Here is a 23,129-nt window from a genome sequence, read left to right as displayed (position 1 = left end):
CAAAGAGTTGGACATGACTGAGTGACTGATCTGAACTGATCAACGATCATCTGAGTTATTTCCAGTCTTTTGCGCTTACAAATACTGCCATGGAAAGTAAACCTGTGCGTAAGTTACTTTATAAAGTTATAAATAAGTTACTTTATTTACAAAGAACAGTCTTTTTAAAAGTATGGTATAATGGGGACTTCCCTTGTGTCCAGTGGCTAAGACTCTGCACTCACAATGCAGGGGGCCTAAACTGGATCCCTGGAGACTAGATCCCACATGCAACTAAGAGTTCATGTTCTCAACTAAAGAACCTGCATGCTGAAAATAAAGATCCTGCATGCCTCAACAAAGATCGAAGATCCTACATGCAGCAATAAGACCCAATGCAGCCAAATTAATTAATTTTTTAAAAGTAGGGAATAATGAAAACAAGGATTCTTTAGTAGGGAATGTTTGCCAAAACTTATCCTTCTATTTTACAGTATTGGCAAATGAAACCAGCGTGCTAATAATAATAGATTATACATACATAGGTCTCTCAGAAACACCTCTGCCTTCACTGTTTTGTGTCTGTAAGCTAGGTAATTAGTTAGGGAGGGCTAACTGCTGTAACAAACAAAAAAATTGTGGGGACTAAACACAATACAAGTATTTGCCTGGTGTTTCTTCTTGGCGGGTGGCTTTTGTGAGATTGATCTCATGGTTTTAATTTCCTATCTTACTTGGAAGTCTCCTTCTTTGCGTCCAACTCTCAGTAGAGAAAAAGAGGGTGGAGAAGGCACACTTACTTTTCAAAAGCCTTGATATTGAAATGATACACACCAGTTCCACACATCTTGACAAGAAACAGTCACATGGCCACCTCTCCTGCATGGAGCAGGAGTTCTGGTGGAAAGCTCAGGAAGGAAAAATGGGTTTGATGAACAGTGAGCCAGTCTTGGTCATTTAAGGCTCTGGTTATCTGCTTCGTATTCTTCAATATATTTGCTCCAATGTTTCTATAGAAATCTGTAACCCATAAAAAGATCATGGCAGTGAAAAGGTGCTGTGTCCCACTTGCAAAATAGCCTTTGGATGTGTGTAAAGCAAATGGAACAAAAGAGCCATGACAGGTGCAGTTTTCCATATGTCTGTATTTTTACATGAGGTATCATTCAATGCAAAGTTTCAGCACCTAGCAGTGACTTGGGGAGATTTGACCTACCTCCAAAATAAGCAGTCTGAATAAAATTGTGATGCTTTGTAAATGCAGTCTCAAGTCATGTCCCCCACTTTTGGGATCCAATCAGATTGCCACAGACAACCAAGAGTAGAGCCTCAATATTTTGGATCCTATTCTTTGAGAATTTTTAATATGTCATTGGAAACAGACACTGAACTATGGTTTAAATCAGCCACAAAGAATGTTTGTAAACCTACTTAATAGAGAACACAAAATACAGAAATTTCCAAATATATATTATAAAAGTTCTTGATCTTTGATACATTTATAAATCATTAATGCTTTTACAATTTTTTTTTAAAGCAAATCTACTAGTATTGTTCTTGGTAAAACTATTTTCTGGTCACTTGGAGTGTTATATATGATCTTCCTAGGTGGCGCTAATGGTAAAGAATCCACCTGCCAAAGCAGGAGATGTAAGAGACATGGGTTCGATTCCTGGGTCGCAAAGATCCCCTGCAGAAGGAAATCGCAACCCACTCCAGTATTCTTGCCTGGGGAATCCCATGGACAGAGGAGCCTGGCGGGCTACAGTACAGGGTTGCAAAGAGTTGGAGATGACTGTATTTGTTCTTGGCAAAACTATTTACTGGTCACTTGGAGTTTTATGTATATCCATTGGGGGCAGGAGGAGAAGGGAACGACAGAGGATGAGATGGTTGGATAGTATCACTGACTCGATGGACATGGGTTTGGGTAGACTCCGGGAGTTGGTGATGGACAGGGAGGCCTGGCGTACTGCGGTTCATGGAGTCACAAAGAGTCGGACACAACTGAGCGACTGAACTGAACTGATATGTAAAAGTATTATACATTTGCTATACGTTTATTTTTATACATATCATATATATTTATTTATCAAGTGCTCTGTAATTTATAATATTCGTTAATTTGAAACAGCACTTTCTGTAAAATTAGTAAAGTTTTATTACAAAATCATTGTTGTGAAACAGGTTCTACATTATAATAATATATAGTAACTCTTTTCTCTCTTCTTCAGATTTTTATAAAATTCCTGAATTGTCAGCTAAGTTTGGAGAAAAAGTGACTTGTTTCATTTTTGAGAATTAAAATGAGTACACTGTTTTACTTTTAAAACAGGAAATAAAAATCTAAACAAAGAGCCAGCATGTAAATTTCCATATCCTGTGGTGAAATATGATAAACGACCTGGCCAGCTCTTGCCTAGACTTGTTGGAATAATCTATTAATGGAGGAAGAGTTCATCTCAGGCTGCTTCCTGCTGAGGTTCTGAGCAGTAGAGAAGGCTTATCAAAGAAATTAATAACTTATTTCACAAAACATCAGGACACTAGAAGATAATGAAAATGGTATTCATCTAGAAAGAATAACATTGATGTCTTCAAAATTGTTCAGTGAGAGATTGCATCTATTTCACTTAAGACAGAGAAGATCACAGGTATATATAGTCATGGGCACTAATCAAATCTTCTTCCAAGGTTTTTAACTCAGAAGTATGAAACTATAAAAGAGCACGGAGAAGGTACATCAGATCTCATTTATCCCTGGATGTCCCCTGTCTATTTCTTCATCTTTTAAAATGAAGATAAGCCATGATCACGTCTACCTCAGACATGTTTAGGTTGAAATTTGACCTCTAGGTCAAATTCCATAGAAAACTCATAAAATGCCTTATAAATGTACAGAATTTACAAGGCTCAAAAAGTATTTTGAGCAATTGATCTTGCTTAATATCATGCATCAAATATCCTAAACCTAGTGACTCATTAATCATGATCTGATAGCCTTATCTATTCCTATGAACAAAAGCATTGCTCTTTCATTCTCTGCCTGGGCCCAGACAATGTGAAATCTCAATGAAAGTAATTCTATAGCAAACTGGGGAAAACTTAAAGCAGTTACAAAAGTAAACAAGATGATTCTCAGATAGATTGTTGGTTGGATTAGTTAGCTTTCACTAGGTTACTCTATACTGACAAATAGTTCCAAGCGACCACTCCCATTCCTACACACACACACACATAGCACCTACACAAAATAAAGGTGGGAAAGTCTTAGGATATGGAAAAACCTTCAGCTTCTTCTCTGAGCCATGTCTATCCTATTGATAGGCCTAAGGAGTCACACTTATCTGTGTAAGGTTTTAACAATAGGTGTGATGGTCATACCTTTTATATGGTTTTCCCCTGGGGCTGAGTCTATAGAGGACTGTGCAGTATAAACTGAATGGCTTTAAACTCTTGCCTTTTTTTGTGGTGCTCCCTTAACTTCTCAGGATGAAAGTGGCATTTGGATTCCCAACAGTACTAAGATAGCCTTGTGGAATTTCTGATTTACAGAATTTACCAAATGGACTTTTCTCATTACCTTATAACATTGGACATAAAATATTTACTTAATAACCAAGACTTTTGATAAAACCATTTAGTCTCAGAACTTATGGCAGCATCATCATCTTTGGTAAACAGAAGAGAGTAGTAAAGACCAAACACAGATTGTTCTTTACCTAGAGTGAGCAATATACATGTGGTGAACATCATCTTACTAGATGTAGTAACTACAGTTTCCTAGTTTAGTATGGAAATCATTACATCTAGTGAGACACTACATTTTACTTCTCTAGATCTTTTTGACTGCTCTTCAGCTTTCAGTTACATTCACTCTTTTCCTTGGTATTGGCATCTGTGGTGTCAAATTAATTAAACAAGGAGGTTATTAGACTGAGGTGGCTCTAATACTATGAAAATAGCCTAAAATCTACACCTGTGAATGCCTCAAGGCTATGAGATCAAAACCTAGAGATGACCAATTATTTTTAAGTTAATCAAATCTTTTTAAGCCAATCAAATAATTTCCTTTCTTTGCTTCCAGACCTTCTCTAAAGAAGTCTTCCCCCCCAGCTCCTGCTGGTGGAGGGCCTCTAACTACTTCCAGCTTGGCACTGCCAATTCCAATTGATTGCTTTTTTACACTTTTAATCGATGATTTTTTTTACATGTTTAATAACAAGAAACTTTAAGTAAATGTTAGTTACTCAGTCATATCCAACTCTTTGTGACCCCATGGACTATAGCCCACCAGGTTCCTCTGTCCATGGGATTCTCCAGCCAAGAATACTGGAGTGGGTTGCCATTTCCTACTCCAGGGGATCTTCCTGACCCAGGGATCAAACCTGGGTCTCCTGCATTGCAGGCAGATTCTTTACCATCTGAGCCACCACTTTATTGAATTACAAATTTTAAAATGGCTCACTTAATTTAAAAGTGGATCCAACCAATTTTTCCTCACATAAACTGTTAAATATGCCTCACGCTATCTTCTAACAGTGCTGACATCATCACCTAAAGTTTTTTTTTATTAGGGATGCTTCTTAGGATATATCTTTGAACATTTTTCTTTCACAAACTCTTGCCCTCATTGCCAACATACTTACTAGAAAATTCCACTTGAATTCCCCGAATGTCAGCTTAAACTTTTAATAACGTTCCTGACTTTCTTCTTTCTTTTCTCCTCTGCTCATCCATGTCTACCCTTTTGGCATTTTCATTTCTATAGATGCTACTTCATATCCTAAACCATCAATCTAAAAAACCTATGTATCTTCTTGTATGCCGTCTCTCATTTATCCATATCCTTCCTACACTTTCTTAAATGTCACACCCAGTTACTAAATATTACTGAGTCTTCCTTCAAGATCTTACATCCTTGTCTTGATTTCAGTGTTACATGGTTTCAGGGTTTATACCTAAATGACGAACATCAGCTTTAACAGTCTCCTCACAAAAATTTTCTCTTTTATGATTTGGCTTCTACCCCATGCTAGATTAGTACCTTAAAATTGAGGAACACTATATTCTCCCCTTCTCAGAAATACTGATGGGTTTCTCAGTGCTTCAGGGTAAAATGTGCTTTCTTTCCCCCAAGATTCAGGGTGTTGACTTACTATAACGATTAAGATCCATTTCAGCAAGTGATAGGCAATCCAAAATTAAAGTGGGGACTTCCCTGGTGGTCCAGTGGCTAAGACTCTGCTCTCCCAATGCAGGGCGCCTAGGTAGGTTTCAGGCTTGCATTGTGGCTTTTTACTTTCATGTCAAAGGAAGACAGTGTGCTAGACAAGGGAAAAGATTTAGGAATCAAAGATACTTTATTTCATCCTTCCCAAGCATCCAATATAGAGGACATCATCATATCTGCTGCTGCTATGTGATAAACACATGTTGGAGCGTACATTGCATACCTTCTCCTTTAATCTTTCAACAACTACCTGAGAATAGGTGTTACTGTACTCTTTTCATAGAAGAGAAACTTGAAGCTCCAAAAAGTAACTAAGATGACACATTGAGAAGGAAGCAGAGCAGAGTTCTTGTCTACTTGCTCCAGAGCACATTCTCTCAACCACTGTTCAGTTGAGGCAACAGTGAACTCCTTTAGCTGGACCTCACAGCACAGAGTACATATTGTCCAAACTGGAAAAGGTATTAATGTTGGCTTCTAAATTACACATCAGGAAGCCTCAGCAGAGCTCAGATTAACTATTACATCAGTTTTCACAGTTTTAAAATGTCATTGTAACAATTCAGTGGGAGAACTGATTAACTCTTGCTACTGGTTACACTGTAAAAATTCCTCATTTGTAAGGGGAAGAAAATAACAAGACTTTCTGTCAAATTGTTGGGAACTTCTTCACTGGAACTTACTTATCCACCAGATACAGAAGGGTCCTCTAATTTGATAAAATCTTTCAAACTGAAACTCAAACTACAGTACTTAAGAATACATATATTAAAACTTTTTGACATCAGAAATATTGAATTATATTTAAAATGTAATACACTATTAAATGTTGTAAATATAAAATATTTAGATCACTACTGTCTTCAAGCAGCTGGACATGTACACAGGTGTTATTAATCTATTAGTTGGAAGATTAAATAGCTGGCATTATGATAGTACTGTGTGTACAGTACCATTTTTTAAGCCCACCATTTGCAATTGATTACATGGACCATCTGTAACTGTCTTTGAATCACGTTAGAAGTTACCCCACTGACATTTACCGAACATTTGTCATGTAGCAAACTGTTTAGCATAGAAAAGTTGACACAGAATAGCTTTGAGGTTTCATTAAATCAACTTTAGACACCAGGCTATAGGTACTACCCATTGATGTGTAATCTCCAGAAAGATATGACTTATGATTTGATTAAAGAATATCGTCTCACTCCAAGCCCTCTAGGGTAGACCAAAGTGTCTTTTCTGACCAGCAAGGGGGCTTTCATCACCGTTTTTCCCGTGCAAGTATCCCACTGGGGGTGGGGGTGGGGGTAGGGCATTCAAAAATGGTGAGGAAAGAAGAGGGAGTTAGAACTGAAACTGACGTGGGAGCAGTGGGTCATGATCAGTCTCGAGACTCGCCCAGGGGGGTTAGAAGACTGGAATCACTATCAAGGCTGTGGTTAGGGAAGGAGTTGGGGCTCCTCTCACTGGACGCGTTCGCGCCAACCTGTCAGACTGAAAAAGCTGGGGGATGCTGAAGGTACCAGGGAAAAGAGTACCCCGGGCCTCGAAAGAAGGCTGTAGACTGGTGGGTCTCTGCCTTCGAGGTGCTCGTTTGGAAGGGGAGGGCGGGAAGTGGGGCGCGCTAGACCCCGCGGAGACTTCACGTGGTCTCCGGAATCAGGCTAGGAGACGAAGGCGAACTGGTGATGCTGGGGTGCGCGATACTGCGTGCCCCTCCCTTGAGCCTCTCAACTCCGCCTCTCGGACACGTGACCACAGCCGGGGCGGGTGGGGGGGGGTCCCCTAGCTGCCGCAGCACAGCTCGCTCTGTTTCTTCCCTCCCGCCGCCGTGCCCTTCTTCTCCCCAGTTCCAATCCCTCCGCCCTCCCCCACCTCCTTCCGCACGCTCCAATAGGGATTCGAGCCGCGAAGCGCCCGCCCCTCCGCCCTTTTCTTCGCCTTCTCATTGGCTGAAGCTTCAAGGACGCGTCCCGAGGGCGGGTGGCAGCCATTGGTGGGATGAGCAATCCGAGTTCCCGGATGAGGGAACATTCTGCAGTATAAAGGGAGCGGGGAAGGCGGGAGACAGCGCAGTTTGAATCGCGGTGCGACGAACGAGTAGGCGGCTGGTTCTCGCTGGGTGTCTGACTAGTCCTTTCTCTGCCTTGCTTGTTTGAGCTTCAGCAGAATTCGAAATGGTAAACTTGGTGGAGACGTTCGAATACTCCGCGGGTTTTTGCCGGCGGGAGAAAAACCCGTTACACACGGAGATGGGGGTGAAGCGGCGACGGTTGGGAACGCGCGGAGACAGAATTTGGAAGAGCAGGGGGAGGTGTTTTGTCGGCGGCGAGCGGAGCAGCCTCGGATCTCGCGGCGGGCGGTGACGGTTGGGTGGCGCGCGCAGCGCCGCTGGGGGCCGGCGGGCGGCGAGCGGGCGGACCGAGGCGCGCGGCCGCGGCGGGCGCGCGGCGGGGGGCGGGCGGGGTCGCCCTTGCGGCGCGCGGCGGGCCGGAGACCCCGGCTGGGGACGGGGCCGCGCTCGCGCCCGAGCCGCGGCGCGGTGGGGGAAGGGCGCGCTGCTCTGGTAATCCTATATTCTGCGTTCCTCCTTCGCTCGCGGGCGTGTGCGCGCCGCAGGCTGGCGGTAAGGCTGGGAAGGACTCCGGAAAGGCCAAGACAAAGGCGGTTTCCCGCTCGCAGAGAGCCGGTTTGCAGGTCAGTGGTGGTTCGTGCATTCTGGGAATCGTGGCGTTTTTCTTTCTTTTTCCTCTCTTGTTTATTATCGCTCTGGATGAGCGTTTCGTCTTTGCGTGGGTGATAGTGTCGCGACTTGGTTTACCGATGCAATAAATATCGGGGGGGGGGCCGATCACGTGTGTTTGTGCTGGGGCGCGTTGCTGCACCAGCGTCCCTGCCCCTGCCTTTGGCGCGCGTATAATTTTACCATCTTTGACTTGTGTATCTTTGTGCATTTATGTTTGTGTATGCTACAAACGAAGTTCCCGGTGGGCCGTATACATCGACACCTGAAATCTAGGACGACCAGCCATGGACGTGTGGGCGCGACTGCTGCTGTGTACAGCGCAGCCATCCTGGAGTACCTCACCGCAGAGGTAAATGGGTGTACGCCTATAATGTGGAAAAGGTTGGGAGGGGGTGGGGGGAGGCGGCGAGAGGGAAGGAGGAAAGTGATGCAAGAAAACTCCCAGGCTCTGAACGCAGCGAGAGGCTTCCGACAACGCTAGGGGGGGCTGGTGATCATGATGGGGATCCTCCTGAGCTTGAGTTTGCGGCTTTAGGGAATAAAATTGCGTGCCCACTTTATGGCTTTTGCTTATCCTGCCATTCAGGTAGTGGGGGAGATGACAATTGGTAGATATGCGTTCATCATGAAGGTTTGATTGTTGTCTGGATCTTGACATTAATGAAAGTTGGAAGGAGATTGATTGCATTCTGCCTTCTAGGTACTTGAATTGGCAGGAAATGCATCGAAAGACTTGAAGGTAAAACGTATTACCCCTCGTCATTTGCAACTTGCTATTCGTGGAGATGAAGAATTGGACTCTCTTATCAAGGCTACAATTGCTGGTGGTGGTATGTAAATATTAGCTTATAAGTTTTTCTAGAGAAAAGAATTTGCTTTTAAATTTTCCCTCTAGTAATTTTCAGTCTAGAAGGGGACACAGTATATTTTCACTGATCTGTAGTATGGTTGCATCATGAAATTTGATTTCTCTATGTATTTCTGAATTTTTACTCTGCACTTAACCTCACATTGAAAGACATCTTCCAAGTTGAACATTAAACTTTTGGTTTTAAAGTACTGTGTTATTTTATCCCTCTTGTAGGTGTCATTCCACACATCCACAAATCTCTGATTGGGAAGAAAGGACAACAGAAGACTGTCTAAAGGATGCCTGGATTCCTTATTATCTCAGGACTCTAAATACTCTAACAGCTGTCCAGTGTTGGTGATTCCAGTGGACTGTATCTCTGTGAAAAACACAATTTTGCCTTTTTGTAATTCTATTTGAGCAAGTTGGAGGTTTAATTAGCTTTCCAGCCAACCAAATTTCTGCATTTGAGTCTTAACCATATTTAAGTGTTACTGTGGCTTCAAAGAAGCTATTGATTCTGAAGTAGTGGGTTTTGATTGAGTTGACTGTTTTTAAAAAACTGTTTGGATTTTAATTGTGATGCAGAAGTTATAGTAACAAACATTTGGTTTTGTACAGACATTATTTCCACTCTGGTGGATAAGCTCAATAAAGGTCATATCCCAAACTAGTTGTGTATAAAATTTGCTTGATTATAGTAGGAACAGCTTTGTTTTGAATATGTATCTTACCTAGCAATAACTTAAGCACATCTCTTCCCTTGAAATTACTGTTAATTCTGTCTGTAGATCAACAAAATTAAAAGGCCCAAGTATTTTTTTTTGAATACTGTGTAATGAACTATTAAAAGATTTTAAAACTTCAGCACAAGTTGATGTTTTTTAGGTTCAGTTTAACCATCTCAATTCATTAGCTTTGTTTGCTGTTTGTGATAGCAGCACTACACCAGAGCACTGTGGGGACTTGGGTGGGGATGGGGAGCAGAGGCCAGGTAGGAAAGTCCTATATGTAGCTACCTACACAGAAGGAACTTTTGTTTAGACTGATGTTTTCTGTGTGCTACACGCTGTTTTGAAGGTTACTTGCATTAAATTGTTCAATATATGGTAACATCTTTGGGGAACATACTGTTCCCATTTAACACATTTAACAGAAGAATCAAGATTTCTTTGAAAGTGCCGAGTTACCATATCTGCTGCTATGGCAGACAATATCTTTACCGAACGATGTGAAAATAGTTACTTTGTAATTAGGTTAAGTGGATCATTTTGACACTTAGTTTCTGGCAAGTTCTTAATAACAAGCAAAAAGTGGGCCCTTTGCCTTCACTGAGGATACCAACATGGCAAGTATTTCACAAGGGTGATGATTAAAATGGGAGAAGGGAGAAAACCAAGTTTACCTATGTGAGGTAATACATTGCCAACGAGCTGATTCCTGCTTTGTTTTGGTTATGGTTACTAGCTTTTTGGTTTTCACCAGAATAAGTGCAAACTACAAATTAAGTGTTTGCTTTGTACCACTTGGGATGTACTAAGAGACAGTTTAATGGCCCTGAGTCGGAAAAATGGAGTATGAATGAAATAAGGCAATGAAACAGGAATTAGGGTCAAAGGACGCCCTACTGGATTCCTGAACAGCTGTGCCGGAAGCGGTGCCCAGGGACCGGCAGCCGGGTCCTCACCTGACCAAACTCTCCCCTAGGCTGACCTAGGCTGAGGGGGCCGGGGGCGTGGCCTTCGATCCCTGGGAATTTTCCTGAAAACGAATGTTCCCACCCCCACTCGTTGCCCGGTCTCTAAGAAGGCGGGCCGCCGCCTTCGCGGGCCGGGGGCTGGGGGTTGGAGGGCACCGCGTTGCTGAGGCTGGCGGCCAGGTCCACGCCGCGACGGAACCCCTTCAGAGGAGCCCCTCCGGCGGCCAGCCGGCCTGGTATCGCCAGCACGCCCCTCACCCTCCAGGTCGGTCGGCCCAGAGCCTGTCCGCGCCGGCAAGGACCGCCGAGCCGGTTCTAACGGCCCGGCAGTGGAGCCCAGTCCGGGGGCTAGAGGGATGCGGCTCGCGCCGTAGCGACCCGCGGGGGGCGGGGAGGCCGCCGTGAGGAGGCGGAGCTGCGAGTCCGCCAGTGCGCCCGGGCCCCGGCGCCGCGGTCGCCTGCGCTCCTCCCCGCTCGCCTTCGCACGCCCCCAGCCCCGGCCGGCCTTGCCTCCTTAGCGGCGGCAGCGGCGGCGGCGGCTTCCGCCCCTCGTTGCTGAGCTCCCGCAGGAAACGGAAGAAGGCGCAAGCCATGGAGGGGAACCGGGATGAGGCGGAGAAATGTGTAGAGATCGCCCGGGAGGCCCTGAACGCCGGCAACCGCGAGAAGGCCCAGCGCTTCCTTCAGAAGGCCGAGAAGCTGTACCCACTGCCCTCGGCCCGCGGTGAGGCCCTTGGTCCCTTTCCTCCCCGCCCTGTCCCCGGGCCGCCGCGCAGCCCGCACCCGCTCCCACCCTCGCCCCTCAGGGAGCCGCGGAGCTCCCCACCCGCCCGACCCCGCCGGTCGGACCCCTAGAACGCTCCTCGCCGACACACCCCCGCTCGGGCCCTGAACATCCGGGCTGGGCTGGCCGTGGGCTCCCCGAGACTCCCTCCTCACCGGCCTACCTGCGAGATGCCGGCTCTGAGCCACCGGGCTAGAGTTGCCGGTTACCCTACCGGTTTTCATGAATGTCCAGCTGTCATTCTGCCAGGAGATTCATCTGGTCCTGTCTTACCAGATGGGGCTTTATATCTGGATGTGTGGTTATGTGCCCCCCTCCCTCCTCATCCTCATCCGCGAATAAAGGCCTAGGTCCCTAGTGAAGTGAGAGGAACAGGGAACTCAGTGGTTAATGTACAGGTCCCTGATTCCACCGCCTCTGGGGTAGAAAACGCTGTTCCCAAAGCAAACATTTTCGAACACCTGAGATGACATTGCTTTTGCCTAGGAGAGAGTTCTTTAGAAGAGAGGACCACAAGAATGATAGAGTCATTAAGGCTAAATAGTATCCGATTTGATAGCACCATAATTATCGACAAATGAGGCACATCTTTAGGAACAGAGCACTGGACTTCCTTTAGTCGAAATCCTGCTCTTCTCTTGCTCTCTAAGCTCTAAAGTATTACAGCCAGCACTTAGTGAGTGCTTGTAAAGTACCTACTGTTTTATATGACTTATTTCATTTATTTCTCAGATCGACCCTAGGATTCATTTGACCAGGCTCACTCATATGGAAACAGACCTTTTGATGAGTGAATGAATGATGAATGAGTGAATGAATGAAAATGCCTTACCCAAGGTCACACAGTAATTTGTAGCAAAGTCAGAATAGTATTTGAGCTCTCCAGCTCCAAAAGGCCTTTAACCACGACATTCCATTATCTGGTCCATAGGATACAGTTTCACTTGAGGTTCAGGGTATTTCCACGTTAAGAAGAAAATTATCAATAAGTCAGTAAGAGTGTGGGGTTACCTGTTTCGTTTTATTGTTGTTTTCTTAGTTTTTTTTCTACTTATTGAAGTCCTTGAATTTCTTTACTTTTCTTTGTCCTTTTCATTTCCCTGCTGTTGAAGAAATGAAAGAAAATAAGTGAATGATTTTTTTTTCTTAATGTGGCAAAAACAGAAGCTTATCAATTTAACCATTTTTAAGTGTACAGTTCAATAACGTTAAACATTTTCACATTGTAGTACAACAGATCTACAGAATTTTTTGTCTTAACAAAACTAAAACTTTATGCCAATTAAACAATTCCCCGTTTTCCCTTTCCACCCAGCCCCTGGTAACCACCACTGTACTCTCTTTTAAAAATGTGGCTACTTTGGATACTTATTTCATAGTAAGTGAAATTATTTAGTATTTGCCTTTTTTCACTGGCTTATTTAATTTAGCATAATGTCCCTGAAGTTTATTCATCTTGTAGCATAAATGATAGTTCCTTTTTGAAGGCTTCATAGTATTCCATTGTGTGCATATACCACATTTTCAATTTCCATTCACCATCTATGAATAGATTGTATTGATAGTTTCTATATCTTGGAAACCCATCACAGTCTATATTGTGAATAAGGCTACTAAGAACATGGGTGTACAAATGCCTCTTTGTGATACTGCTTTAATTGTTTTTGATATAATGGCAGCCCACTCCAGACTCTTGCCTGGAAAATCCCATGGACGGAAGAGCCTGGTAGGCTGCCGTCTATGGGGTCACACAGAGTGGGACATGACTGATGCGACTTAGCAGCAGCAGAAATGGAATTGTTAGATCATATTGGTAATTTTATTTTCATATTTTTTGAGGAATTGCCATACTGTTTTCCATAAGAGTTACACAATTTTACATTCCTACTAACAGTTGGCAGGAGTTCTTGTTTCTCCACATCCTCATCAACACTTGTTATTTTCTGTTTGATTCTTTGTTGGTTTTTGACAGTACCCATCCTGGCAAGTGTGAGGTGATACCTTATTGTGGTTTTGCTTTGCATTTCTCTCATGATTAGTGATGTTGAGGATCTTTTTATTTGCTTGTTAGCCATTTTTGTATCATTTTTTGAGAAATATTCAAGTCCTTTACCCATTTTTAAATTAGGTTATTTTTAGTTGTTGAGTTATGCCTGTGTGCTAAATCGCTTCAGTCTTGTCTGACTCTTTGTGACCCTATGGACCATAGCCTGCCAGGCTCCTCTGTCCATGGGATTCTGCAGGTAAGATTACTGGAGTGGGTTGCCATGCCCTCCTCCAGGGAATCTTCTCAACCCAGAGACTGAACCCACATCTCTTACATCTCCTGCATTAGCAGGTGGGTTTTTTGTTTTTTGTTTTTTACCACTCACGCCACCTAGGAAACTCTTACCAGATGTCTGATTTGAAGATTTTTTTCCTCCCATTCTGTAGGTTGTCTTTTATTCAGTTGTTTCCTTTGCTACACAGGAGTTTTTTTATTTTGATATAGGCCCATTTGTCTATTTTTGCTTTTATTGCCTATGCTTTTGGTTTCATTAGAGCTTCCCTGGTGGCTCAGATGGTAAAGTGTCTGCCTGCAATGCTGTAGACCCGGTTTGATCCCTGGGTCGGGAAGATCCCCCTGGAGGAGGAAATGGCAACCCACTCCAGTGCTCTTGCCTGGAAAATTCCATGGACGGAGGAGCCTGATAGGCTACAGTCCATGGGGTCACATAGAGTCGGACACGACTGAGCAACTTCACTTCACTTTGGTTTCATATTCAAGAAATCATTGCCAAGAGTTTAAACTTTTTGAATTTTTCTACTGTATTAATGCATGATTTCATTTAGTCATTATGTAGTCTTAGGGGGTGCTTCCCAGATTCGCTAGTGGTAAAGAACCCGCCTGCCAATGCTGGAGATGAAAGAGATACAGGTTCAGTCCCTGGGTTGGAAAGATTCTGTGGAGGAGGGCAAGGCAACCCATTCCAATCTTCTTGCCTGGAGAATCTCATGGACAGAGGGGCCTGGCGGGTTGCAAAGAATCGGACACAACTGAAGTATCTTAGCACACATGCACGCACAGACTTGAGGGACGTGTTAACTTTAAGCATATAACCACTCCAGATGGAATACCTTGGCCATAGCTTTGAAGCCTTGCCCATAGCTAGCTTGTAACCTTAATCTTGGGCAAGTTAGATAACCTATCTAGCTTGTAGCTTTTCTCTCTGCAAAACAGGACAATAATGTACTAATTTCATAGGGTTGGTATGAGGATTAAGTGAGTTAATACATGGGAAGCATTTAATAGCGCTTGATTATTTTGGTGTCATTTCCATTTAACAAGTGTGAGACAGAGTTTTTAAACCTATAGTCTGTAATTCTTCTATGAAACAAGCAACTTGAATCAATATACTAAAGATACTGTAAGATATCAATACAGCTTTTGCTCTTAAAGACATGAACATAGGGAAAATTAAGACAGTAACAGTGAAAGTTAATAGTACAGTGTATTGTAAGGCAACATGTGATTACGACATAAAGTGATTAGGTACAGTTGTGGTGTAGTCTGAAGACCTTATTCATATGTGGACTTTGCCTCTGACAGATTTGAGTTACTCTGACAGGGATGAATTACTTATCATTGCCAAGCCTTGTTTAGTTATGTGTAAAATGAGGATTTCATCACAGGGTTGATGTTAGGTGAAGTAGATAATCTGCAAATACTTAACAAAGTGTATTTTACATAGCATGTTCTCAGGTGTTTACTGGAATAATTTAAGAATCCAGAGGAGGAGGAAAAAAGGTCTAGAACATTTGTGTAAGCTCCTGATAAAATATTTAGTGTAGAAGGGAATTGAAGCTATTGTTTAAAATGAAATTTAAAATTTTTATCCCTGAATTTCATGTATTCTAGACCACTTTCACATCTTTATAACTTAGAGCTTTGGTTAAATATTCCTCTTGGATGTGTTTTCATGCTAAGGTAGGCAAAATAAAACATTGCATTTTGATTTCTCTTATTTTTATATAGTGAATGCAAAAATGTGAGACTGTATTCTAGCTAAATTCCAGAGTTTTTGTCCCCTTTACATTTTACATCTTGCTAAGTAAGAATCTGATTGATAAACCACTTACAAAAATTGGCAAGAGTTTTCCTTAAGGAAAAATTGCATCCTCAAAAGAATCTAGGACATTGTTGCTTTCTAAGTATTTAGTTGAGAATATTATTTTACAGTTTATTTAGATGGACTTATAGCAAATTGGTTTTATAACTTTCAAATATTTTCATATTATGAGTTTGGTTTATGTTTGAAAGGATAAATATATGTATATGATGCTACATAGGAAATATAAACTGGGAAAATATCAGCAAGAGGAAGTAAATTGCATTTTGATTTCTTAAACTTTATGTTTACTGGATTATTGATATGTTTTAGATTTTTACAGAGAGATACAGCTTTGCAGTTTTAATGCTTTACATTGCTTTTTTTTTTTTTACATTGCTATTTTAATACTTTAGTGTTTAATTCTAATTGTCAGGCTGTTTGAAGTATAGATTTTTTTCAGAGAAAAACATTTTAATTATTTTCAAGTTTCATAGTAATTTGAACCAAATGGCAGTCTACAGCTTCAAAAAAGGCCATCCTGTGTCTACTTTAATGAATGGATAACTCATATAATTTTCAGTATCTATCTGTACAACAGCAAATTAAAATAGTCCTCCTATTATTTTTTCCCCTCAGGTGAGAGCTATGTGTATAGATTTTTCTTCCCTTTTTTGCTACTTTATTTTAAAATTTAAACCTAATAAAAAGTTCAAAGTTCTGTGCCCTTTAGTCTCACTTAAAATGATAAAATAAAACACTTAAAACTGTCATTTCACATATGGAGTATTATCCAGCCTATTCCTTTGAAGACAATACCATTTTCTTTGTTTCTGACTTAATCAAAATTTAGTGACGAGTGTTAATTATACATTCAAAACAGTTATTTTGGTAGCACTGCTGCTGCTGCTGCTGCTAAGTTACTTCAGTCATGTCCGAATCTGTGCGACCCCATAGATGGCAGCCCACCAGGCTCCCTCGTCCCTGGGATTCTCCAGGCAAGAACACTGGAGTGGGTTGCCATTTCCTCCTCCAATGCATGAAAGTGAAAAGTGAAAGTGAAGTCACTCAGTTGTGTCCAACTCTTCGCGACCCCATAGACTGCAGCCCAGCAGGCTCCTTCGTCCATGGGATTTTCCAGGCAAGAGTACTGGAGTGGGGTACCATCGCCTTCTCCTTTAGTAGCACTAGTTAAATATTATAAAATGATTTCCACATTTCAGCTAATAACCAAACTGTTTCAAACATTATAGTTGAAGAAAGAATACTAAACTTAGTTTTGAACTCTAATTTAATGGTTATATGTGTTATATCCATAGCTGTCTTTCTGAGCCTCAATTTCGACATCTGTACGATGGGAATATATTTATTCAACAGATATTTACTGAATCCAAGCTTCTTGGTGGCAGGCACTGTATTCAGAACTAGGGAGTCAATGATCGATAAGACAGTCTTGTCCTCTTGGAGCTTACATTTTAGAGGAATGAAATAGGAAATCTCTGCTAGACACAAAAATGGTTCAGTTCATATCATTCCCTTTTCCTTTCCTGAGCCACAGTTTTCTCATCTATAGTCTTCACAGGATTCAGTTCAGTTCAGTTCAGTCACTCAGTGGTGTCCAGCTCTTTGCAACCCCACGAATCCCAGCACACCAGGCCTCCCCGTCCATCACCAACTCCCGGAGTTTACCCAAACTCATGTCCATCGAGTCGGTGATGCCATCCAGCCATCTCATCCTCTGTAGTCTCCTTCTCCTCCTGCCCCTAATCCTTCCCAGCATCAGGGTCTTTTCCAATGAGTCAACTCTTCTCACGAGGTGGCCAAAGTATTGGAGTTTCAGCTTCAACGTCAGTCCCTCCAATGAACATCCAGGACTGATCTCCTTTAGGATGGACTGGTTGGATCTCCTTGCAGTCCAAGGGACTCTCAAAAGTCTTCTCCAACACCACAGTTCAAAAGCATCAATTCTTCTGCACTCAGCTGTCTTTATAGTCCAACTCTCACATCCATACGTGACTACTGGAAAAACCATAGCCTTGACTAGACGGACCTTTGTTGGCAAAGTAATGTCTATGCTTTTTAATGTGCCATTTAGGTTAGTCATAACTTTCCTTCCAAGGAATAAGTGTCTTTTAATTTCATGGCTGCAATCACCATCTGCAGTGATTTTGGAGCCCAGAATAATAAAGTCAGCCTGTTTCCACTGTTTGCCCATCTACTTCCCATGAAGTGATGGGACCAGTTGCCATGATCTTAGTTTTCTGAATGTTGAGCTTTAAGCCAACTTTTTCACTCTCCACTTTCACTTTCATCAAGAGGCTTTTTAGTTCCTCTTCACTTTCTGCCATAAGGGTGGTGTCATCTGCATATCTGAGGTTATTGATATTCCTCCCAGCAATCTTGATTCCAGCTTGTGCTTCTTCCAGCCCAGTGTTTCTCATGATGTACTCTGCATATAAGTTAAATAAGCAGGGTGACAATATACAGCCTTGACGTACTCCTTTTCCTATTTGGAACCAGTCTGTTCTTCCATGTCCAGTTCTAACTGTTGCTTCCTGACCTGCATACAGGTTTCTCAAGAGGCAGGCCAGGTGGTCTGGTATTCCCATCTCTTTCAGAATTTTCCACAGTTTATTGTGATCCACACCGTCAAAGGCTTTGGCATAGTCAATAAAGCAGAAATAGATGTTCTTCTGGAACTCTCTTGCTTTTTTGATGATCCAGCGGATGGTGGCAATTTGATCTCTGGTTCCTCTGCCTTTTCTAAAACCAGCTTGAACATCTGGAAGTTCAAGGTTCACGTATTGCTGAAGCCTGGCTTGGAGAATTTTGAGCATTACTTTACAAGCGTGTGAGATGAGTGCAATTGTGTGGTAGTTTGAGCATTCTTTGGCATTTCCTTTCTTTAGGATTGCAATGAAAACTGACCTTTTCCAGTCCTGTGGCCACTGCTGAGTTTTCCAAATTTGCTGGCATATTGAGTGCAGCACTTTGACAGCATCATCTTTTAGGATTTGAAATAGCTCAACTGGAATTCCATCACCTCCACTAGCTTTTTTTGTAATGATGCTTTCTAAGGCCCACTTGACTTCACATTCCAGGATGTCTGGCTCTAGGTGAGTGATCACACCATCGTGATTATCTGGGTCGTGAAGATCTTTTTTGTACTGTTCTTCTGTGTATTCTTGCCACCTCTTCTTAATATCTTCTGCTTCTATTAGATCCATACCATTTCTGTCCTTTATTGAGCCCATCGTCGCATGAAATGTTCCCTTGGTACCTCTAATTTTCTTGAAGAGATCTCTAGTCTTTCGAATTCTGTTGTTATCCTCTGTTTCTTTGCATTGATCGCTGAGGAAGGCTTTCTTATCTCTCATGATCTCTGTTCGTTTCTAAGGCAAGCCATTCAATATCACGGTAATCCAAGCCTATGCCCCAACCAGTAATGCTGAAGAACCTGAAGTTGAACAGTTCTATGAAGACGTACAAGGCCTTTTAGAACTAACACCCCCAAAAGATGTCCTTTTCATTATAGGGGACTGGAATGCAAAAGTAGGAAGTCAAGAAACACCTGGAGTAACAGGCAAATTTGGCCTTGGAGTACAGAATGAAGCAGGACAAAGGCTAATAGTTTTGCCAAGAGAACGCACTGGTAATAGCAAACACCCTCTTCCAACAACATAAGAGAAGACCCTACACATGGACATCACCAGATAGTTGACACCGAAATCAGATTGATTATATTCTTTGCAGCCAAAGATGGAGAAGCTCTATACCGTTGGCAAAAACAAGACTGGGAGCAGACTGTGGCTCAGATCATGAACTCCTTATTTCTAAATTCAGACTTAAATTGAAGAAAGTAGGGAAAACCACTAGACCATTCAGGTATGACCTAAATCAAATCCCTTATGATTATACAGTGGAAGTGTGAAATAGATTTAAAGGACTAGATCTGATAGAGTGCCTGATGAACTATAGATGGAAGCTCATGACATTGTACAGGAGACAGGGATCAAGACCATCTCCATGGTAAAGAAATGCAAAAAAAAACAAAATGGCTATCTGAGTAGGCCTTACAAATAGCTGAGAAACAAGAGAAGCTAACAGCAAAGGAGAAAAGCAAAGATATACCCATTTGAATGCAGAGTTCCAAAGAATAGCGAGGAGAGATAAGAAAGCCTTCCTCATAGGATTATTAGGAGGTTATTTTATTAAGTGCTATAAGAATTTTATGTATTAGTACTATGGAAAAAGTATTTGGGTGATTCCTTGGAGTTACCTATATATTATTTGTTTCTTTTTTGTCATTTTTTATTTACCTGTTTAACATAAAAAAATTGCCTTAAGTTAGGATTAATCTCCATGTGAATTTAGGTACTCATTCCATTCTTAGTTAATATGTAGTTCTCCCTGCTTTGCATTTATTCCTTGTATTATTTATGTGTATACCTCTTCCTCTCCTAGATTAAAGATTCCTCTGCTGTCAGAAACTATTTTAATGTTATCATCTTTTCTACTGTTGTGGTGTCTACCAGTCTTTTGCATATACTTGTGGCATCTGTAAATCCTGGTTTTCTGGAATGATACCTGTTTAGATAGTTTTATCTCTTATCAGTGAAGACAATTTGTTCCTAAATAAATGAAAAAGTTATAGCTGTAAGGCTTTTCATGTTAATATATTCACAAATGAAATTTTCCCACAATAGACAAGTATGGAAAAATGTATGTAAGGGTTGTCATTGTAGCAAAAATTTGGAAAGAGTCCATCATTGGGAATTGATTAAATAAATTGCATTGCCTACATATACTGTGCACTTAAAAATGATGGTGTGCCTCAGTAATTTTCTATTCAGTGACCCACCTTACCCTGCCTATTGACTATAAGTTCCCAGTTGTCTTTACTGAATTCATAGTTCAGCCTGCTATCACTCCCCTATTGCAATAGCCCTGAATAAGGTCTTAAAAAATAAAGATGATGTGTACCTAGATTTATTGCTATAAAATGATACATACATTGAATTATAAACCTATTAAGGGCAGGCTACCAACGTATGTAGATTATTCTAGTCTTGTTTCAAAATATGTAAAAAGCTAGACAGCTGGCCAACTAGAGTAACTAGAGTTAAATATACCACAATGGTTGAGTGACTTTTTTTTCTTGTGTGTGATTTAAAAGAGATCTTTACTTTGTTATATCTTTTTTTAATGAACTGAACAACATTACTTTTATAATCACACAAATAAAAGCTATTTTCAGTTTGCCTGGAGTGAACTGTTTTCCAAATCATATATTCTTATTTTAGGTTTTGTTAATGATGGGTATTATATAATAGTAGGTGTGCAGCAGAACCTTATGAAATAAAAACATATCTTGGTTCTTCACTTTTGGATTATCCACATAAACATTTTTAATACTATGTTTACTTTTTCACTGGTCCTTAATATGGGATATGTGTAAATTAAGTACAGATTACATTAAAACCAAACAGATTACATTAAGACATACAATCAAAGCTGTATGTCTGGAAAGTGAACATACAAAATAAGGTTGGATATTTTTAAAACCAAAAGTAATCTGGTTTATAACCAGATATCTTATATCTGTCCAACTAATGTTTGTGATACTGTGCATTGTAAATGTCATCTCATATAATAGCTAAGACATTTAATAAATCAGAAAAAGCTTGTGAGTTACAAATTCTGACAGTACTTGAACTGAACCACACTACCTTCTCAGGCATTGGTTCCAGTAATTGTTAATACAGAAAACCTTGCTGATTCCATTTTTAAGATGATAAAACTGGATATTGAGACACAGAGGTAATGGAACTTGTTCAAATTTTCACTGTTTGGAGCCAAAGTGCTAGGTGTGAGTGCATGTATATACCTAGCCATTGTTAGGCAGAACCCCTATGCACTGTAGAAAGATTTTCAGTATCATAATAACTTGAAAATTTAAAACAAGTATATGATCTTGCTTTAGCAATATCCAGCATCTAGCTGTTAGCATGGAAGATGTCCAGAAAAACTGAGAGAATGTGTTTGTGCAAAGAATGAAAGGGAATGTACAGATAACTTCTAACTAACATGCATAGGGACTTTGTGGCCACCTGTAAATATAAACACACATAACCACTTTCCCATCTGGTTTCACAATTTTTTCAAAATAATTTCTTCTTTTATTGGCTGAAATACTTCTATAAAGAGACACTTCCCTTCACCTATCTTAGGGTTACACAGTGGTGCAGTTCACATAGGAAAAGCAAGATATGATAAGTGCTTGACTGCTTTTATCAGTTTTCAAGAAAAGGAATTGACTTCTGTTTTCCAAAAGCAGATAACATTATTTTTTAGATGTGGCCAGTGGAACATCCTTAGGTTTCCTCCTGAGTCCCATAGACACATTACTAATAGTCTTTAATAATTTTCTTTCTCTTTGGTAAAACAAAGTTTCAGGTTTCTCTTATACATCCCCTGTACTAGATCTTGAATCAACCATATCTCCCATAAGCCCTGGTTTCTTTTAGTGGAAAATGGTGTTTTAGTGTCATAGTCTAGTACTAGCAATGCTGTGGTTAATAGATTGTTCATTGTTGCTGGGCCTTTTCGGTGTACAGACCAGGGAATTTTTTTTTTTTTTTAAGTTTAAACAGCTTATACATTTATACTAGTAAGTGAAATTTAAGTTAAGTACTTTGGGGTCTTTAAACTTTTCTTGCATATATTTCTGTCTTTTTCCTTCTACAGTAGTAATCCTGGTTTTCAAGGCCATGGCAAATCGTAGAATATGTCATGATTATTTATTTGCTTTATGCCACATGATATATGTAATAGTTTCAGTGTAACATTACCAGTTCTACCTCACTGATAAAATTACTGGAAACAGTTAAATTTTCTTTGCATATACTTTCTCCATTTTCCCTCTTCATTTTAGCGTTTTAAAAATTCTGAAATACTTTGAAGCTTATAGGAAAGTCTTAAAAGTAGTGTACACTTCCTATATACATTTCACTCAGTGCTTCATATTTGATAAAATTTTACTGCATTTGCTTTATCATGCCCTTTCTTTCTCCCTGCTATCTCTCTTCCACCCCCACAGGTATACAGTTTGTTCTTATATTTTTTCCAGAACCAATCAAGAGTAAGTTGTAGACATGATATCCTATTACACCTAAGTAATTCAGTGTATGTTTTTTAAGATTAGGGCACTCATACATAACAACAATATAGCTGTCAGATTCATGAAATTAATGCAAGTACCTCATTCAGGTTCTGCCAGTTCTCCTTGTTACGTTGCATTTGGCATATTTTGTTATCTAGATACCATCTTTTCTCTTTTCCTTTTTTAATTTTTATTTTATATTGGAGTATAGTTGATTAGCAATATTGTGTTAGTTTTAGGTGTACAGCAAGGTGATTCAGTTATACATGTATCTATTTAATAAATTGTTTTCCCATTTGCACAGAGAGATCCTTGTTGATTTATCTGTTTTAAATACAGCAGTGTGTATATGTCAGTCTCAAACTCCCAGTTTATCCCTCTCCCCTACTCTTCCCCCCGCAACTGTTCCTTCTCTTAAGTCTGCAAGTCTTTCTGTTTTATAAATAAGTATATTTGTATCATTTTTTTAAGATTCCACTTATAAGTGATATCATAAGATATTTGTCTTTCTCTGACTTACTTCACTTAGTATGATAATCTCAAGGTCCATTCATGTTGCTGCAAATGGCATTATTTCATTCTTTT

General features: G+C 40.8%; 3 protein-coding genes across 6 annotated transcripts in view; 2 read left to right on the top strand and 1 right to left on the bottom strand.

Moving 5' to 3' along the window:
- Positions 1–7,287: 7,287 nt before the first annotated feature.
- H2AZ1 (H2A.Z variant histone 1) lies at positions 7,288–9,678 on the top strand. Its single transcript, XM_081596909.1, has 5 exons — positions 7,288–7,395; positions 7,835–7,912; positions 8,197–8,310; positions 8,662–8,791; positions 9,046–9,678. Exons 1-5 carry the CDS (start codon positions 7,393–7,395, stop codon positions 9,105–9,107), a joined length of 387 nt encoding a protein of 128 aa, XP_081453035.1. The 5' UTR covers positions 7,288–7,392; the 3' UTR covers positions 9,108–9,678.
- A 1,399-nt stretch (positions 9,679–11,077) lies between these two features.
- The window catches only part of DNAJB14 (DnaJ heat shock protein family (Hsp40) member B14), a 41,416-nt gene continuing 29,364 nt past the window's right edge, over positions 11,078–23,129 (top strand). For 3 of the 4 annotated variants that reach the window (XR_014083753.1, XM_081596635.1, XM_081596619.1), the window contains exon 1: positions 11,078–11,234. Coding sequence is in view for 2 of the 4 variants with exons in the window: in XM_081596619.1 (XP_081452745.1) it covers positions 11,102–11,234 (133 nt within the window). In the remaining 2 variants the exon portion in view is untranslated. Of the gene's footprint in view, positions 11,235–12,609; positions 12,673–23,129 lie in introns of those variants that run through there. The other variant, XM_081596627.1, reaches the window with a different exon arrangement.
- Positions 12,297–23,129, bottom strand: part of DAPP1 (dual adaptor of phosphotyrosine and 3-phosphoinositides 1) — a 120,841-nt gene continuing 110,008 nt past the window's right edge. The window contains exon 9 of the mRNA XM_081596856.1: positions 12,297–12,397. Within this exon, the coding sequence (XP_081452982.1) occupies positions 12,368–12,397 (30 nt within the window). The 3' untranslated portion in view covers positions 12,297–12,367. The remainder of the gene's footprint in view (positions 12,398–23,129) is intronic.

This window comes from Giraffa tippelskirchi, chromosome 1 (assembly GCF_054371585.1).
Source record: "Giraffa tippelskirchi isolate mGirTip1 chromosome 1, T2T-mGirTip1v1.2.pri, whole genome shotgun sequence".
Taxonomy (NCBI): Eukaryota; Metazoa; Chordata; class Mammalia; order Artiodactyla; family Giraffidae; genus Giraffa; species Giraffa tippelskirchi.
This window is presented reverse-complemented; position numbering and strand designations above follow the sequence as displayed.

Excerpts from the sequence above, each read along its gene's own strand:
- H2AZ1 (XM_081596909.1), top strand. Across the intron at positions 8,311-8,661 it reads TGGAGTACCTCACCGCAGAG|GTACTTGAATTGGCAGGAAA; the intron begins GTAAATGGGTGT and ends TCTGCCTTCTAG. Across the intron at positions 8,792-9,045 it reads GGCTACAATTGCTGGTGGTG|GTGTCATTCCACACATCCAC; the intron begins GTATGTAAATAT and ends TCCCTCTTGTAG.